At 31.4% G+C, this 15,260-nt stretch overlaps 1 protein-coding gene across 1 annotated transcript; it reads right to left on the reverse strand.

The window, feature by feature from the left end:
• Positions 1-2,293: 2,293 nt before the first annotated feature.
• On the reverse strand, positions 2,294-14,244 carry LOC134685630 (excitatory amino acid transporter 1-like). Its single transcript, XM_063545554.1, has 11 exons — positions 13,905-14,244; positions 12,920-12,994; positions 11,628-11,750; positions 10,034-10,112; positions 8,350-8,392; positions 7,479-7,605; positions 6,204-6,330; positions 4,910-5,143; positions 3,985-4,179; positions 3,302-3,436; positions 2,294-3,005 (listed from the first exon to the last, which is right to left on the reverse strand). Exons 1-11 carry the CDS (start codon positions 14,119-14,121, stop codon positions 2,819-2,821), a joined length of 1,542 nt encoding a protein of 513 aa, XP_063401624.1. The 5' UTR covers positions 14,122-14,244; the 3' UTR covers positions 2,294-2,818.
• Between the last annotated feature and the right edge of the window lie 1,016 nt (positions 14,245-15,260).

Genomic DNA, 15,260 nt, shown 5'->3' on the forward strand with positions numbered 1-15,260 from the left:
AAATTAAACCATTATATGTTAAAGTACGGCCTTCAACACGGAGCCTTGGCTCACACCGAACAACAAGCTATAAAGGGCCCCAAAATTACTAGTGTAAAACCATTCAAACGGGAAAACCAACGGTCTAATACATGTTTTGAATATACCACACAGTCCTATATTTTGACTTTTGAATAAAATAGTAGTTCATATCAAGTTTTTTATCGAAACGTCATTGTAAAAGTCGCAAAGAGAAATTACATTGTCTATATTTATAGCATCACAACTAGAAGAAACGGTGAATGATTCACAAAATTTAGTCAAAGATCAGTTGGATGGTAATACGGATGAATACACGGGCGGGTAGGCGAATATGTTTCTATTATACTATATACCAGTCGCCTTAAACAACAGAAGTAAAGCAAGATAGCAATACATTGAATGATATAATGACATGCATAATGACTTCATCAGATATTTTAAAGCATTTGAAAGCCAAGGATGCTATATTGACAACAGTAGTTTACGAGGTTTGGCTAGCCGCAAAACTAGTTCTCTTAAAATGTCCTGTACCAAGTCAGGAAAATGGTAGTTGTTATCTTAAGGATGTACACCTCTGAGGAGCCAAACATTTCTAGAATTAAACTTTTTTTTTTAACCTTTTTTTTTAAGGTTTATAAGACTGTAACAAAACAATTGGTGAAGAAAAAATCATATGATGGTGTGCTTCTTTTTTTGCTACGGCCCTTTGAAAATGCCCAATTTTGATGATTTTCTCACTTTTTATCGATTTTTACCTATTTTTGGGCTATTATCGTGAAAAAAAATCACAGTTCCACAATTAAACTTTTTTTCATACTTTCCATAAGATGAAGTGGACCAATCTGAATAAATTTAACTTACAAAAACTATAGGTAGGTGTTAATATAAGAAAGTTTTATCATATTTTGATGCTTTTTAGTGTAAAATTTACCATACTGCCAATTTTGTATTTTTATGATTTTTCTCATTTTAAAGAACAAAATGCATATTAATTCAACTTTTTTGTTATAAATGATTGACAAAATACATATCTAAGAAATAAGAAAAGACCAAAATGAGATGGGATGTATATTATTCTTGTAAAATCATTTTTTGTATCCCTCACCCATTTTCTCAAAATTTTGACTAAAAATACTGACTTGAATGGTCGTAAAATTTGAAAACTGGATTATTCAAAAACCGTTCATGGTAAATACACAATTTTTTCACAGAGTTATGTTTGATTATAATATTTTTAAAGTTCATTGATATTTTCCACTTCTATCATATGTTTTGGAAATAATTTAAGAACGAGATTTCAACGAGACTGAACGAGACTGAAAAGTCAGAAGAATACATCTTTAAAGTTCATTTCTGTGTATTTTGCATTCGCTTTATTTTTGCACTTCAGTGTTTCTGTTGTTTTGTTTTGTTCCTGTTATAGTTGATGTGTTTACATCAGTTTACGTTTGTATCCCAGATTCGTTTTCTGTCAATCGATTTACGATTTTCGAATAGCGGTATACTATTGTTGCCTTTATTTACGGAACTTGTAGTCGCATGCATCAAGAAAAAGACAAATTCAGGTATTACATAAAACTGACATGATCACATGAAGTTCAAAAGGATCGAAACTTGGTGCTTACACATGATAAGCGTATACCTTCTGTATCCATAACATACTAGTACTTGATGCGACACCAATGTAAAATGCCTTCTTTTGTGGAAGAGACTAGGACCATATTTACATGCTTATCACTGATGTTTAGGTTCATAGGTCTTGGAATGAAACAGCATATTGTTAAATATCAGAGCAATTATAACAATCATATTAATAAACATATTTTCTTTTCATATTTGCATAATTATTTGAAATTTAAAGGAAAGAAATTAACAGAAAATACACACATGAAAATACATACATGACAATACACACATGACAATACATACATGACAATACAAGACATATCATTATAATCCTAGTACCTTTGAAAACTATATAACATACATTTATGTGCAGTGCATTTAATTGATAACAATTCAAAAGGTGTAATTTGGAAACTTAAGCTTGTATTAGGAGCTCAGGATAGTATTATATCCCGCTATAGGAACCAGGATATTTTTTGCTACCCTTGACTATCCGTTCAATTTTGTTTCGCACTATACTTGAATTTGCCCATTGCAAATTTTATGAATCGCATAAATAAAACTAAACACTAAAACTTGCAGACAAGGTTCGAAATTGGAAAGCGATTCAGTAACCATGCTAGAGTAATGTCCTTTTCCATTTTAAACTTTTTCTAAATCATATTTAATAAAACTCATATACTATGCTTTAAACAATACCTTAGCTGTATTTGGCAAAACTTTGAGGAATTTTGGTTCTCAATGCTCTTCAATTTCTTACTTTTTGGCCTTTTTAACTTTTTTGGATTCGAGCGTCACTGATGATTCATTTGTAGACGAAACGCGCGGCTGGTGTATATACTTATTTCAGTACTGGTATCTATGATGAGTTTATCTACATAAGGCAGACAGATGACGAATTTGGGTTGTGAGTTATTCACCGTTCTAGAATAACGCCCTGTTTTAACTTGCAAAGCTTACATGTAAGCGAGGGAATTCATGTCCTCAGACACATTCATTTGTTGTTTAACAATACAAATTATTGGTCAAATATATTGAGTCCATTTTTATGGATTATAACAGACTTGGTATGCTGATCAAATAAAACCCATTTTAAAGATATTGCAAGCTACAAACTATTGCTAGGCTAAGGGAAATAAAGCAAATGGTATCAAAGGCATTGAATAAACGTTTACTCTTGTAAGTGTTTGTCATCATCAACCACCAACGCTAGTTGTATTCCATTGCCGTTTTCATTTATTTCCGGAATGTCTTCCTCATCTTTGTTTTCAGAAATTAACGAAGACAAACACAGCCTCTGTGTAACCACTACACAGGTCGATTGTACGCTGTAGTTTGTACATGACCTCATTCTGTCTCTGAAACAAGATAGAAAAGTCTCATAAGATTTTTAAAAGTACAGTACAGGTCTGTCCTATGAATATCATAACATTTTAAGTCAATTATACGTAAATAACAAGAAATGATATCTTATTTGACACATATTTTCTCGCTCTGTTTTGATATCACGCGATTTCCAGCGTTTCCCTTTTGTTTGTATTTTATATTCAAAATATATAAGCAAAATACATATATGAAAAACTACAATTGCATTTTTCATATAATTAATATGTTAATGAGACACACGCAAGATGGCATAGTAAGGTATACTTACAGAAGCCATTCGAATGAGAAAAGAAGAGCTGCCGCTTCCGGTGGGATATTTAGTGCTGTAAGTAGGATGATCACAGTAATCAAGCTTGCCCCGGCCACAGACGGTACAGCCAAGGACGAAAATGCTGTCAAAATGCTTAAAAAAATATTGAACACAATTCAAAAATATTTTCCACTCAACAAATTGAACATGGAAAGCCTCATTCACATCACTAGTAATATGGAACAGTTATTCGTAATAAATATGATGCAATTTTTAAATACCGAGATGGGGATGTCTATTTTGAAATAACACAACGTTTTAACAACAAGACATAACCCGTATCGTTTGCCGTCTTGAGACCTATAGACGTATAAAAGTAAAGCAACCATGACACAAATTATGTGTGAAAAGCTAAACCGTATACAATGGCAAAATAGAAGTACAGGATTTCGAGAGGATTTAGGACCATACTAAGTATTGGTAAATATAATGCAATATATATTTGTTTTAAATATATCAAAAAGAAAATAATAGTGATACGGACAAACAATATTTTAAGATCATGAACGGCGTTAAACTTATAGCCTTTAGAAATAAGTTTATTCAACGGATTGCTATTTATACTTGTTTCGTTTTTCCTACTGTGCAGCTAACAACTATAAATTTATAAAATGTAACATACTTGAATTGTGAACACTTACATTACTAAAATAACTGAAGCAGCGTCCACATCCTGATCAGTGATTTGCATGACAAACAAACAGGATATACTTATGTAAATACAGCTTCCACACCGTCCAATAGCAGCACATAAGGGTATACTAAATCGAGTCACTCTACGATCCACTTTGTTTGGTCCTTCTAATTGCCGAATACTCTCAGGAATAGCCATGGCTCTATTATGAGAAATGTTCAAGACCACCATTTTATGTATTGTATTTAATATTTCTTAATATGCAATAGCGTTTCTCACGAAGTTTACATGTTAAACGTATTGTAACTATACCATGCAAAATACACGAAAACATTGCCCATCGATTTCTTTCTTATTCATTCTCTGTGTCTCATTATCAATTTGTTACAATTAAATATATTTTTCATGTCGTTTGATTATTTGTATTTATATAAAAAAAATACTCCGATACACAAAGTATTAATTCCATTCAAAAAGTGTGAATCAATAGATTGAAAAAAAGAATGAATTACGTTTTAATACGTATGAATTATAGTGCAATATGTGTTACTTGCTGTGGTTCAATTTCATTCTTTGTATTCGTGTAGCATGATTAAGGCTTGTTGTATGCTATATTCAATGATTTGATTGTTACATGCATGTTGGAACTTTTGGATTATAGCTCTTCGTCTTTTATGTAAGCTTTGGATTCCAAATATTTTTGGCACGAGCATCACTGAAGATACATGTCTTGTCAAAATGCGCATCAGGTGCAGGAAACTTGGAACCGATAATGTTATTGTTCTAATTTTGAGTTAAGCATTTGACTCCAAAATACTGTATGTCCCTCTCAGTATTTTTTTTCATTGACAAAATGAGTGTATAGATATATTATAATAATCACACATTATATTTCTTGTCATTAACATTTATTAACATTGTGTATTACTTACGTGCTAGAAGTAGCAAACACTATAACAAAAGCATTAACCAATGTGAAAAGGAATTTGAACGGATTCATTTTCATCAGAGTGAAATACGTAATTGGTACTGCTGCTATAACCACGAGTAAATAACCAATCATTTGAGTTGCTATATATAAACCTAGTCTACTGAAGTCGTCCTCCAAGTTCTTTGTTCCTCCAATAGTTTTACCAATCAAACTTGCAACACCAAATGGTGTGAACCTGAAAATATGTTTTGTTACATAAAACTATGAGCAATTACAATTGTACCAGGATTATATTTAAGAACACCAGACGCGCGTTTCGTCTACATAAGACTCTTCAGTGACGCTCATATCAAAATATTTGAAAAGCCAAACAATCACAAAGTTGAAGAACATTGATGATCGAAAATTCCAAAATGTTATACTAAATAACATTTATTTCACGGTTCACGTAACTTGGGCATGGAAAGTACGAGCTGGGAGCGATATCCTATGTTCATTGTTATTTTTACTTGAAGCCTACTCTTATTATTTTTGGTTTTTGAAGGAATGAAATGAAAAAGATACTTTATAATTCCAGGTTAGCACCAACAAATATAGTCAATTTGATCTGATGTCAACTTAATATGAAGAAATTCAAACCTTTTTTTTGAAATTTCTAATTAAAAAAACGTACAATTTAAGAAAGGTTTGTTTTAAAACATTTCAGAAACTAAGTGCTGGCTGCAGTGCTACTGAGCTGATGATATCTTCGGGGAAGGATAGTTCACCAGCAGTGGTATCCGTCAGTTTTGTGCATACAACGAAAACTCTGCTCTATCAGGGTTATGAGGACGGACTAAAATTGACACTTAACAAACATTGATTGTCGACATCGCAAATTACTTCATCAACACGAAGTGTCCTTGTATGATCTGACGAGTGAAATGTAATCGCCTTCAAAAAATCTAAAGACATAACAAATAGTCGGTTGATCTGTAAATCTGCCGTTAGTATCAGATTCCGAGTATTGGAAATTCGACCAAAGCTAGATTTGTATGGTTTGTAATGATTTCATAGCAAAAGTCGCTATCCTCATTTACTCGCCTATACTCTCTCATGGCATGTATACTAAATATATATAATTTCCACACGCAATTTGTAAGTCCATATCTTTTTGCACATAAATGTTTTTTGTATGAAATCACTGCTATAAGTGACTCATGGTGTTTTTCAATGTATTACCTTAATCCAACTACTATACAAAACATCAAATTGCTAAAACACAAGAAATTCCATCCACAAATATATTTTCTTACCAAACTAGCTTTCCTAAAATCAGTAAGATAATTTCAGTAGCTGAGTAGAAGAATTTGAAGAAAGGTTGTCCAATTTCTTTTGCTGATGCTGTAGCAATTCCGAAAACAGCACAAGCAATCAAAATACCTGTCAATGAAGAAGAAAAACGACCATGTAATTTATTATATTTGGAAAACCTAAATTTTAATGTGTGATAAATTACAGTCGATTTCAATGAGTGTGTAGCTTAAGGAAATATCTTCAGCTAGCTTGTTTGCCAGCTGGACCGTGAAGTCATTGTTAGGTAAAGTATACTACCTCCTTTTGAAGTAGCCTACACAGCTACTTTTGCAAAGGTACTATTTCTGTATTAGTTCTGTACTGAAAATCTGTAGTACTGGAGATTTACCTTTAATATTTAATACAATTTCTCTACTTTAGAATTATTGTAATATTCAAGTACTTGTATTTTCCAATACTTGATTTGTACTTAAAATAATTATACAAAACAAATACCAAAAATTATCACAGTACTCCATGTTTAAACATCATAACTTTAAGAGAATTGAAATAGACAAACTTTCAAAATGCTGAAAATAGAATAGTAGATTTCCAGTACTACATATTTTTGGTACAGAATTAGTACCTATGCAAAAGTAGCTTTGTAGTCCTACAGACATATAGATTGGTTATCTGTCGGACTAAACTACTCGTAAAGGAGGATAGTTTACCTAACAATGACTTTACGGTTCATCTAGCAATAAAGCTAACCAAAGATATTACAACTGCATATACACTCATTGAAATCAGTTGTAACAAAATTTGAGAATAAAATATATTCAAAGAGATGAAATAATTTTTGTCGATTATATGAGAGTGTTTATTTTGTTGAAACGGACTTTCTGTTTTGAATTATAGTTGTTCAAAGTGATATTTAAGGTCAAAGTTACAAAACTCAGATTTTTATTCAATTGGTAAAACACTGCATATGTTTTTCGATTGTTACTGGTTATTTTTTTTGCTACAGGTACTGAATACAAAAAGTTGATTCACAAATGTAAATTGGATGTCTTGATAATATACAAAGAATAAGATGAGTAAAATATCACCTCTATATACGTATACTATGATAAAAGATAAAACTCTGTTTGTGCAGAATACATAGAATCATACTAAACATACTAAACTGATAGTTTAATTTTGAGATAGAATATTTTGTATTCAGTAAGTATTCAATCTTCTATTTGTTTTATAATAGAAATAATTTAAGTAGCTAGCAAGCTCAATAACTTTACCTAGAATATTTGTACTATTAGCAGACGATAGATTTTTGCCAGTAACCACAGTTTTTATGACTTCTACGATTGTCCCATTTACTGTTTCATTAACCCTGTGTTGTTCTGTATCATAGCTCGTCATTGTCTGAAAAAAAAAGTTGTAAGAAATTTATCTTTGTCAAACTTCAAAGTGATGCTTTGGGTAGTGTAGAAAATTTCATGAAATTTTGGATTCACAATGCTATTCAACTTTGTACTAGTTTGGCTCTATTTATTTTGATATAAGCGTCACTGATGAGTCTTACAATGTATGTAGACGAAATGCGCGTCTGGCGTACTCAATTATAACCTTGGTACCTTTGATAACTATCATGAATCAGACTAGCAATGTGTCTTCAGTGATATATGATGGATGCCTTAGCGTTTTTCATCCAAATCATGATGAAACCTTGAATACTAGTAGTTGATGTATTAGAAAAGTTACAAAACTAAAGAGAAACCGGGAATAGTAATCAGTGCTATACACGAGGGATTAAACACTTTTTTTAAATGATATCCCAAGGTTTAGTTCTGCAAATTTTATAACAATAGATATCTGTATTTTGTCTTCACTACCCAAAGTATGTAGTTACAAGGATGGTAGTTCCTTCTTGAACTAACAGACATCCCTACTGAAATGTGGATTTCATACCCTATTTGATTTGAGAAATAATCTGTAATTTTGTTTTACACTTAATGACTTTTCTGATATTTAAGAGTACATACGCACTTATATTGTTAGTATCATACACTGGTCAATCTGAAAAAAAACACCTTTAAGGTTCAACGTGCTATCATGTTTTCAATTAACAGTTTTATTTCCGATTTCATAGATGAATTACAAACTTACCTTGCGAAATGTCGCAGCTATCAAATTGCCAGGAAAAATGTTTCTATTAAAAGAATATCAAAATGATAACACGATATATTGATAAAAAAACGAGAGATGTATGAACTAATTATCAATACTGGACTTAAATTGATATATGATAATTACCCTTCACAGACTGTAAAGGTAATTAAAAATGTAGGATAAACATATAAAAAATACAACATAATTTATGGCAAATCATTGCAATATTATACCTATACAGTCTTCCTGATCGATCCCACAATAGCAATTCTGATATCATTGTCAGTGGTCGTTTATTTTAAGAACAACGCGTTATAATTGTATTTGTCCGACGCACTTTTCTGGATTAAGATTCATCAGGAATTAACGATAAAAGCCGAGCATTAGATCATCAAGGACGCATTAAAACCGAAACAGTCATGGAGCTATATGACCCAAAAAGGACCCAAAATAACCAAATCAATAAAAGTTCATTTTTGCATGAGGGAGTTGAAAAATATAGTTTCTGTAACTGATAATTCCAAATTTTATAAGCGGACACTTTTACAAATGTTTAGGTACTAGTTGTCAGATCCAAAAATCTAGCTCTTTATGGACAACTATTAGTCTTTTCGTATGGTTTTCATTTGGTCATTGCATCTTTTAATTGATTTCGAGATAAGATCCCTCTAGTTTCTTGTGTCCCTCTTTTAATTACTCCTTATTTAACCCTTTTTCTTTTTTCAACTGAACTTGGTAAACAAAGGAGAAGGTCCGGTAAGGCCGATTTTGTCCTCAAATTTCAAATTCATCTAACGAAAGATTTTGAACACTTTGTAAACAAATAAGTGTATAATTTAGTTGATTCAATTAGTTTATGTGAAATATTGTAACTGATTTAGTCTTCAAAAACGCTCTGATTAAAGAATAAATATGAAAAATCTATCAAACATGTTAAAAAAAATGTCACTTTTCAGATGTGTTTTTGTCAAAAATGAAAGTGGCCGCATCCGTGTTTATCCTGAACCTCTATATATGTTATTTATTATCAGCAAATACAACTTACATTTCAATATTAAGAATGAACACGAATTCGCCCACTTTTATTTTAGATGGAAACTGTCTAAAATTTAACTAAAATGCTAAAATTGTGAAGATTTCAGTAATTTAGCAGGACTTAATGAAGCTAGTACCCGATATATGTGCATTGTATTGTCAAAAACAGCCCTTATTTATGTAGCAGAAGCATTCTACTTTCGAATAAATAACTAAATGTTGACATTTTAACAATTTTGTAAAACTGCTTTATTTTGGGGAAACAAAGGGGTCTTACTGGACCTAGTCCTTTCAATAAACAACACAGTATATTTGACCGATGAAATTGAATCACAGCTTAAACAAAGGTAGATCAACGGACTCATTCTTCGATACAAAAAATCAACTTATATAATTGAAATTATTGTGTAAGGATACATTTTTTTACTTTTAAAAATGTTTATAATAACTATTGAAATATTGAACATGTTCCCATGAATTTTCAATAATAGGAAAGCTTATAATAGTTATATATCTAGAGTGGTAAAATAACAATAATGAAAAATCCACAATGTTTCAAAAAGATAAACATAAAAACATTGCTTGGTATTACAGTTTTGATATGTGCCTATACAGTATATTAAACATTATTTCACCCCTAGTTTACCTCAGTAAATCGGCAAAAATATCCTCCGTTTCTAAAGGAACTGAGTTGAATGCATGGACTTCTGTTTTAGCAATTTCCCCTAAAACAGAAAACATATCACACTTTTCTTAACTTCGATTCACAGAAAATGCATTAAATGATAGTAACATGTGACTAATACATAAATCATTAACTAGAAAAGGCTTTTACATGTATCAGACTCACAGTTCTCTACCAAAAAAATTACACATTTATTTTATTTTTTTTAATGAAAACACAGATACTTTCTAATAAAGATATATGAACTCTAAAGCAACTGTGTTTTTGATTCATTGTTATGAAAAAGATTGACTATGACATAGCTACTAACATTACACCGTTAAATGAAAGATTGAACTACTTGCGAGTGTAGAAGTGCCCTTGATACAAGTCGACATATCTAATGACTACAATAATAAATCAGTTCAATTTATGCAATTGAAGTTGTTAAATCCTTCTGACAGGGTTTGCTAAAATTTAATAAAAAAAACCAGAACAGAATCTTACATGTGACTATGACTTCACAAATGTTGTTTGACAGGACTACGGATTGAGATATTATTATCATTATAAAACTCTTCAGACAAGACTTGTTTCTATCAAAAGTATAAGCATTAAAAAAAAGAGTTGGAAATAACAAGGTGATATTCTAACACATAAGTGGAATCAACGTCTTTACAAAAAAATAACAAACAAAAAGACAAACAAATAAGCCTTAACTTTGGGTTGATATGTAGATGTTCCGATAAGCTAAGCACATCCTACATGCTTCACATCGTCTTGTTGCACATGTAAGTGCAAATTTGGTGATAAGTCTAGTTCGGTGATTTGAAGGAAAGAGTTCATGATTGTGATACGACATTATAATATGTATCTGAAGGGGTGATATTATTTCTAACGCGTTCGTTTTCAATGAAGTGTGCTCATGTTTTATGATACACTAATATATATAGTGTTCCTTCATAAAGATTGTAGACACTTTAATCAACTCTTCTTCTAAATAGTCAACATATCCTGCTTCCTTGTAATTAAGTATAAAATATCATCCCCCTTGTACGTTAGTATCTAATAGATGTTATAACATACCTCCTTATAAGTAAATATAAAATTATTATAAGTATTTATTATCAATTGAATGTGAATCATAATGAGAGAAGTAATTATCATCCAATCGCTATTAAGAATTATAACAGAACTTCCTTTAAGTTTTCTATAATTAGATCATTAAAGTAGTAAAATGATATTCAGATCAAATGAGTTGTCAGTTTCATATATTTGAAATTTTCATTTTAATCTCAATATGAATTCAGCATTGCAAGAAAAAAAGACGAATAAACGTTAACAACATCTTTTGACAAGGGATTATCAAGTACAGTATTTGTGGTACTTGGCTGTCGAGTGGTCTAAGTATTAAATTTACATCAAACACTAGTCTGTCATCAATGAGGTAGGAAGTTCAAATCCCGTTCATGATATTTGGTTTATATTGTTTTAAATATATTTACCTGTTTGATTGGTTTATTTATGTTTTGAATAAAAGTTAGTATGTGTAAAGCTACAGAAATATACATCTCACCTGGTCGGACAATAATGCAAAGTATACTTCCAACTATGCAACCAAGGAAATTCATAGACATAATATAACCAAGACACACTAAACTTATTTTTCCATTAGATTTAGGGTCAAGAGTTGCTGTTCCTGTAACAAGTAGTTGTAAAAATTAAACCGTATTAAACACAAAACAAGACAAATGATTTCTAAATACAGTGAGAGGTAATGTTGCATTGTATCAGGTTTATGTAAGAAGCTTGAGTTGTATACCTATACAGATGATCACAACATCTGTGTTGCCGTTAAGTGTTTGTCACATTGAGGTATACTGCGCTTTTCTTTTTATTCATTCATGTCTGTTTGGGATGGTCAATCCTTTCTTTCGTTATAAAAAGAACTATTAACAACAGTTTTTCATCTAGAAGGTGTAGTTAACTACAAAACCAGGTCTTTTATTATGTCTTTACCTTGAATTTCGGCATGTGTGTAATATTCTTTAGATCTGCATTAACTTTCTTTTAAAAACGTTTTGATCTGAGCGTCACTGATGAGTCTTATGTAGACGAAACGCGCGTCTGGCGTATAAAATTATAATCCTGGTACTTTTGATAACTATTTACACCACTGGGTCGATGCCACTGCTGGTGGACGTTTCGTCCCCGAGGGTATCACCAGCCCAGTAGTCAGCACTTCGGTGTTGACATGAATATCAATTATATGGTCATTTTTATAAATTTTCTGTTTACAAAACTTTGAATTATTCGAAAAACTAAGGATTTTCTTACCCCAGGAGTAGATTACCTTAGCCGAATTTGGCACAACTTTTTGGAATTTTGGGTCCTCAATGCTCTTCAACTTTGTATTTGTTTGGCTTTTTAACTGTTTTGATCTGAGCGTCACTGATGAGTCTTATGTAGACGAAACGCGCGTCTGGCGTATAAAATTATAATCCTGGTACTTTTGATAACTAATTAGATTTCTTACATCTTATATTTTGAAAACAATTTCATCGTACTGTCGATAATGATTCATGATGGGTATGCAAAATAATTTTTTTTTATTCTGAACTGAAAAATGAAGGATGATTAAAAACATAAAAGCGAAAAAAGGCAAAAAAAACAACAAAATGAAACCGTAAAAAAACAGCAACTGATTTGTATTACACTGCATATAATGATTTTGTCACAATTAATGGTTCTTTGTATTTGAAACAAATTCTTTATATTTTCTTATCTTATATTTTGAAGTTTATCGGTTTATAGAATTGAACCACTAAACTTCGACACAAGAACTCTCATTAAAGACAAGTTTATTACCTGTTATGACTGAAGCTACTATCAGAGGAACAATCATCATTTTCAACATGTTTAGGTAAACCTCTCCTAAAATACCTGACGAAATACAAATCATTATTGGTAAGCATACAATAGACAACTTTCGAGTTCATCCGTCACCGGCAAAAACTCGTCAATTATGCACGCCTTTGTGACGTCATTTACCAGATAGAAGGGGTCGCCTGTATCCCTGCACTATTTACGTTCATCAAGCGTCTTAGTGATCGTCTTTGTGCAGGATAAACTAGAAATAATGGTTGCTTTGTAGGTACTTACTGACAATTCCCTAATGACAGCAGTGTTGATTGTCAATTTTGAGAATTCAATTGCCGAATAATTAGTACAATATAGAATTATAGTTTTCCAACCACTCGCTCAACACTGGAAGGGAAGTGACGACGCCCCTAAACGCACAAATGACGGTGATAAAGGCGCGTATAATTGACGAGTTTTTTCCGGTGACGGATGAACTCGAAAGTGGTCTATAAGTATTAACAAAAAATTAGTGAAATTCTATGTATTAAATAAAACACTAGCAAAGACAAACAACAAGACTTAGTATTCTCTAAATACCGTTAACTAGTAAGTTTAAAGGATCCTAACTAATTGTTAGTTGTTTATAAACAATGAGAATAATTAATGATGAAAAAGAAGCTATACTATATATTATGTAGATTCCTACCGGTTGAAGTAACCCTAATTTGTTTTTGAAAACGCACAAAATCAGTAAGACTGGAACTTTCAATTACATGTCTCAACTAAAAAGTTACCAAAGGTTTATGTTATAAATGGAGAAAAAAAAAACAACAATAAAATCCTTTCCAATAACCTTAGATAAATAAGATGACCATTTATTAAAAGTAGATTTGTTTCAATGCCATTAAATACTATATTTTATCTAAACTTGCTTGTTTGTTTTACTGCTTAGGTTAGCATAAAGCACAAAATAGAAACTTAGTTTACTTACCAACCCACATTAGTGTACTGTCTGTTGGGTTTGTATTCCGAACAATCACACCTATAATGAATCCAATTGCAGCCCCTACTAATGTCAAAAGGACTAGCAAGTTTGCTTTCACAATCTCCAAGCAGTTTTCTCTGCCTTTTGGCATATTGAAATTATTTGAGAGGAGTCGGTGTGTCGCTGTGAATGTGTTTATTAATTCATTAAATGTTGGACACATTTAGCCAGATTATTTATATAAACCTCAGAAGAACTTCATTTGTTGAATAAGGAAAGGTGTAGTTTTTCTATTTAATACTGTGTTTCGAATTTCATCCTTTTACATATATCAAGGATATGAATCTTAATTGGGTTCGAATTCGCTGTCGTTTCGACATAGCTAGGTGATCACAACCAGGAACAACTAATATAGGCAGAAAGATTCATAGCTGTGTTATATAAAATATAAAACAACATAAAACAAAAAACTCTAGGTAGTTTGAACAACTTTGAAGTAGTCGTCCAAGATCTTTTTTTTTTATTCAAAATGAAATTCTGGAGACACATAAAGCTTAAGTAATATTTTGCTTCACCGATTTGTGGCAAATCTTTTATACAAAAATTTTAAGCTGATTTCCTCACTGTACTATTTCAACTACACATTAAATTTCTTTGTTGAAAAATTCATACAAACACAAATGTTGGCATAAACCAAAGATATATATAGTGTAAAAACCGAAGATATACATGTAGTGTAAAAAACAAAGATATATATGCAGTTGTATGCTAGTTTTTTTTTTTTAACTTATTATGCTTACCATTGACAATGCTTAAACTGATAGAATATATTCATTACCCGATTGATCCTTCTGTTTCATTTTTATTATTCAATTGCAATCAACGTATGGTTTGTCTGATCTCATTTCTTCAAAGCTTTCGTTTGGCGTCAACTGTCTTTTTCCACGCCAAAATTCCTATTGTGACGTCATGACAAAAGGGCATCATGGTTGATAACGTCATAAAGAACGTACACATCTTTTAATTGATTATTCGGGAAAAAAGGAATATGTTTGTCTGCATGTCGTCAAACAATCATAAAAACATCAGAGAAACAGATTCCACCACCAAATATCGAGCAATACGATGTATGAATTACTGTGTTTTGTTTTTTCATAGATTGAAAAAAATAGTTTATGTTTTAAAATTTTGTAACTTTATAGCGTGTTTCACCCGCATTTTTCCCCCTAAAATATCCTTTACCAAATTGTTTTTAAAAAATTCCGTTTCTTTTTTCCTTTGTTTTTCTCTTTTAGTTGATGTGTTTTCCTCGGTTTAAGTTTGTTACCCCTGATACGCTTCATCGATTTTTTACTATTGAAC

The sequence above is a fragment of the Mytilus trossulus genome, chromosome 9, assembly GCF_036588685.1.
Source record: "Mytilus trossulus isolate FHL-02 chromosome 9, PNRI_Mtr1.1.1.hap1, whole genome shotgun sequence".
Classification (NCBI taxonomy): Eukaryota; Metazoa; Mollusca; class Bivalvia; order Mytilida; family Mytilidae; genus Mytilus; species Mytilus trossulus.